Genomic DNA, 4,278 nt, shown 5'->3' with positions numbered 1-4,278 from the left:
AAATTGATGGTTATTATAATTATTATTAAACAAGAAATAGATGGGATAAAAAGCTATATTACCCGGAGAGGCCTTTGGTGCGGCTTTTTGTACTCGGAAAATAATAGAGAGCGAAAGACAAAGGGCCTTGAGAGTTGAGATTCTTGAGACTAGTTTTTCCACCTTGCAAAAGATAAGATATTGGTTTCCATTATCTTTCATGTGAATAGTTAAGTTTGGATTCCATCTCTAAGAAATTATTATTAGCCGTTATAGACTCATTAACTGCTCCACCATTATATGATAAGTTTGGATTCCATCTCCAGAAATTAATAAGAATTATTCCAAACTTCAATTCAATCCCATCTAGGCTCCCCAACTGCTGCTGTTCTTTGCAAATAAAAGAGCAAAGATGGCTGCTGAATCAATTCTGGTCTCTGGAGCACAAGGAATCTTGGCAAGTTTGATCTCTATTGCTACTCAAGAAATCAGTTTAGTATCCAGACTACCTTGACCACCATCCAAGGTGTTCTGCAAGATGCTGAGAACCAACAAGTGGAGAAAGTGGCAGTGAAAGAATGGCTGAGGAGGCTCAAAAGTGTTGCTTATGATGCAGATAATGTGCTTGATGAGTTCAACTATGAAGTTTTAAGACGTAAATTGGAGATCCAGAACCGATTGATGGGAAAGGTACGCAATTTCTTCTCATGCTCTAACCCAATTGCGTTTCGTCTTAAAATGGCCCATAAGCTTAAGGATATCAATGAAGAATTGGATGGAATCAGAAAGGATGCAAATGACTTCAACTTTAGAGTACTGGATCTGTACTCATCATCATCATCATCAACTTATGATTCCACCCCATCCTCCATGATGTACAAAGCTGATGACAGGCAAACCACCTCTATTATAGACGATTCGAAAGTAGTTGGAAGGAAAGATGATAAATCAAAACTAGTGAATATGCTTGTCAACACTAGCAATGATCAAATCATCTCGGTCTTCCCCATTGTAGGAATGGGGGGACTTGGTAAGACCACTCTTGCTCAATCGGTCTTTAATGATTTGTCAATTGTGAAGAACTTTGATTTAAGAATGTGGGTATGCGTGTCTGAACCATTTGAAGTCCATAGACTTCTAAAAGAAATCATAGAATCAGCTAGTGGTGGAACTAAATGTGATGTATCAAACTTGGATGTCATAGCACGTAAGCTCCAAGAGAAATTGATGGGCAAACGTTTTTTGCTTGTACTGGATGATGTTTGGAGTGAAGATGGTGAAAAATGGGACAACTTGATAAATCCCTTAAAATCTGGTAGTGTAGGTAGCAAAATTATTGTGACTACACGTAGCAATAATATTGCAAAGATGATGAGTACCCCAAATTACATTCATCATTTGGGAACATTATCAGACGGAGATTGTTGGTCTTTGTTTAGTCAAAGAGCATTTAGTCATGGCGAGATCCCCCCCAATAATCTGGTGGATATTGGAAAGAGAATCGTAAAGAAGTGTGGAGGAGTACCTTTAGCAGTAAAGGTCTTAGGAAGCTTGATGCACTCCAAAATAGAAGAACATGAGTGGTTGCATATGGAACAATGTGAAATTTGGAATTTACCAGAAGTGAGCAGTAGAAGAATAATGGGGATATTAAAGTTGAGTTACGATCATCTGCCATCACACTTGAAACGTTGTTTTGCATATTGTTCAGTATTCCCCAAGGATTATAAATTTGAAAAAAAATTCTTGATACAATTATGGATGGCAGAGGGATTCCTTCAACAACCACCCAAAGGAAGCAAACAAATAGAAGATGTTGGCAATGAATGTTTCTATATATTATTGTGGAATTCCTTTTTCCAAGATGTGGAGAAGGATGCTTACGGAGATATAGAGACATGTAAGATGCATGATCTTGTACATGATCTTGCACAAGTTGTCGGAAAGCTTGACTATTCCACTATGCATCAAGCCAATAATGTGGGAGACATTTTTGATGAAGTTCGCGGTCTGTCTTTTTTTCCTGATCGTGAATATGAGGGAACATTAATTGAAATTCCAGAAGCTTTGGAGAAGGCAAAGAAATTGCGAACATTAATAATGCCATCATCAAGCTTGATCTCAATTGACATGTTGATGAACTTTCAGAGGTTGCATGTGTTGAGCATACAAGATTGCATGTTGAAAGAGGTGTCGCCTTCAATAAGAAAATTGAAACATTTAAGGTACCTTGACCTATCAGATAATCCAATTGAAGTGTTGCATGAGTCTATCACTACCCTTTACAATTTGCAGACGTTAAAACTCAATTATTGCGATGATCTCAAAGAGCTTCCCAAGGAAATGAGAAAGATGGTTTGCCTGAGACATGTTGAATTTAAATGGGGAAACGAATGCACTGAGATGCCAATTGAGATGGGGAGATTGATAGATCTACAAACATTAACATATTTTATAGTACGCAAAGATGGAAGATGCAATATTAAACAATTCAAGTACTTGAACAATCTAAGAGGAGAACTGACTATAAAGGGTCTGGAGAACGTAACAAATGGAATAGAAGAAGCCAGGGAGGCAAATTTGAGAGGGAAGCCAGATGTTCGTGATTTAACATTAGAGTGGGGGCATTCTAGGAATACTACTGCTGGCATATTAATGAATGATGATGATGATGTTGTGTTAGAAGGCCTAGAACCTCATCCAAACTTGAAAAGGTTTTCGCTCCTAAACTTTGGCGGTGCAAGATATCCTACATGGATGGCAATAAGTGGTTTGTCAACATATAAAAATTTGATTAAGTTTCAACTCAACAATTGCTGTAGATTGGAATATGTCCCAACGTTAGGGGAGCTACCATGTTTGAGGGTTCTTGTGTTAACGGGAATGGAAAAGGTGAAATGTATTGGTCAGGAATTCTATTATAGCAGCAACAACAGTGGTAGTACTGGAGCAACTTCTTCTTCTTCTTCTTCTTCTTCTTCAAGGACGACGGTGGTAGCATTTCCTTCACTTAAGAAACTATATTTATATAATATATGTAATTTGGTTGAATGGTCGGATGTAAAAAACTCCTTTCCATCTCTTGAAGAGTTGTCGGTCGACTCATGCCCTAAGTTGGAAATCACGCCAAGTGGATTCCCTTCCCTCAAAACCTTGTTGTTTGAAGTAACAAATGAGATGGCACTAAAGTCACTGTCAAGCAACCTTCTCTCTCTCGACTTTATTTATATTCATTCCTGTCAAGACCTCAAGTCTGTGCCAGGGAGGTTGCTACAGAACAATGCAAATTTTCTTGAGACCATGAGCTTTTGCAATTGCCCTGAGCTTGAAACAATTTTTCCAAGTCAAGAAGAACAAGATGAGATATCTCCCCTGCCCACCCCGCTAGTCTTTCCATCTCTTCGATCATTGTCAATAGACAATTGTCCTTTTGTAAAGCCTTTTCCGGAGGAATTACGGGGAATGACTTCTCTTCGATCATTGGAATTGATTGGCTTTAAGGAATTGAAGTCACTACCAGAGGGGTTACAACAGCTCACTATGCTTGAGAGACTAGAAATCGGTCAGTTCTCAGAGGGGCTGAAGGAGGTGGATTACATAAAAGGGGAAGAGGATCTCCGACACCTTGTCTCCCTTCGATACCTAAGACTTGTTGGGTGGCCACAGCACAAGAATCCTGCGCAAGATCAACTTAAGCACCTCACTAATCTACAATTTTTGTAAGTTCTAATACTAATCTATGACTTTTAGATTAATCATGCAGATTTTTATTAGAGCTTTGTTATTTATTAGCTACCTTCACCATATAATTTCCAGCGATCGTTAATTAATCATGGTCCTATCTCGCTTCACTGATGGAGGTCCGTTACCCAACTGGGATATTGCTCAGGTGAGGTTAATTTTGATCTGGCTTATTTTATTATTGTTTATTTTGGTTTTTATATTTTCTTTTTCTTTTTCTTCTATTGTTCAACCATATAAATATGAATGGATCTCCATAACTAATCTTATTTGCATGAATTGAAAGCTCTGTTATGCTGTACCGTTCACCCTCCACCCACAAATTTTTATATTATTTATTTTCTTTGCCTTGTTTATAATTGCATGATTTTTTTTTCATCTTTCCTTCTTTTTGCGATATTATTGAATTAAAATGGAAAGAACAATTTCTTTTACATGGTCTTAGATCCATATATATTTGATAGGAGGAGAGAGAAGAAATAAGCTTAAACCAATTTGCATAAAAAAAAAAATTCATTTGAAACAATTGGTTGTATATTTCCAATAATTCCTCTTTCC

At 37.5% G+C, this 4,278-nt stretch overlaps 1 protein-coding gene across 1 annotated transcript; it reads left to right on the top strand.

Moving 5' to 3' along the window:
- The first annotated feature begins 391 nt into the window (after nt 1–391).
- Nucleotides 392–3,702, top strand: LOC122092208 (putative disease resistance protein RGA3). The gene is made up of 2 exons (XM_042662550.1): nt 392–412; nt 472–3,702. Exons 1-2 carry the CDS (start codon nt 392–394, stop codon nt 3,700–3,702), a joined length of 3,252 nt encoding a protein of 1,083 aa, XP_042518484.1.
- The last annotated feature ends 576 nt before the right edge of the window (nt 3,703–4,278 follow it).

This window comes from Macadamia integrifolia, chromosome 10, assembly GCF_013358625.1.
Source record: "Macadamia integrifolia cultivar HAES 741 chromosome 10, SCU_Mint_v3, whole genome shotgun sequence".
In the NCBI taxonomy this organism is placed as follows: domain Eukaryota; kingdom Viridiplantae; phylum Streptophyta; class Magnoliopsida; order Proteales; family Proteaceae; genus Macadamia; species Macadamia integrifolia.
This window is presented reverse-complemented; position numbering and strand designations above follow the sequence as displayed.

What these genes read in the sequence shown, in the direction of transcription:
- LOC122092208 (XM_042662550.1), top strand. Translation starts at nt 392, where the DNA reads ATGGCTGCTGAATCAATTCTG. An exon ending in TGGCTGCTGAATCAATTCTG is followed by an intron (nt 413 to 471) that starts GTCTCTGGAGCA and finishes TCAAGAAATCAG; the next exon opens with TTTAGTATCCAGACTACCTT.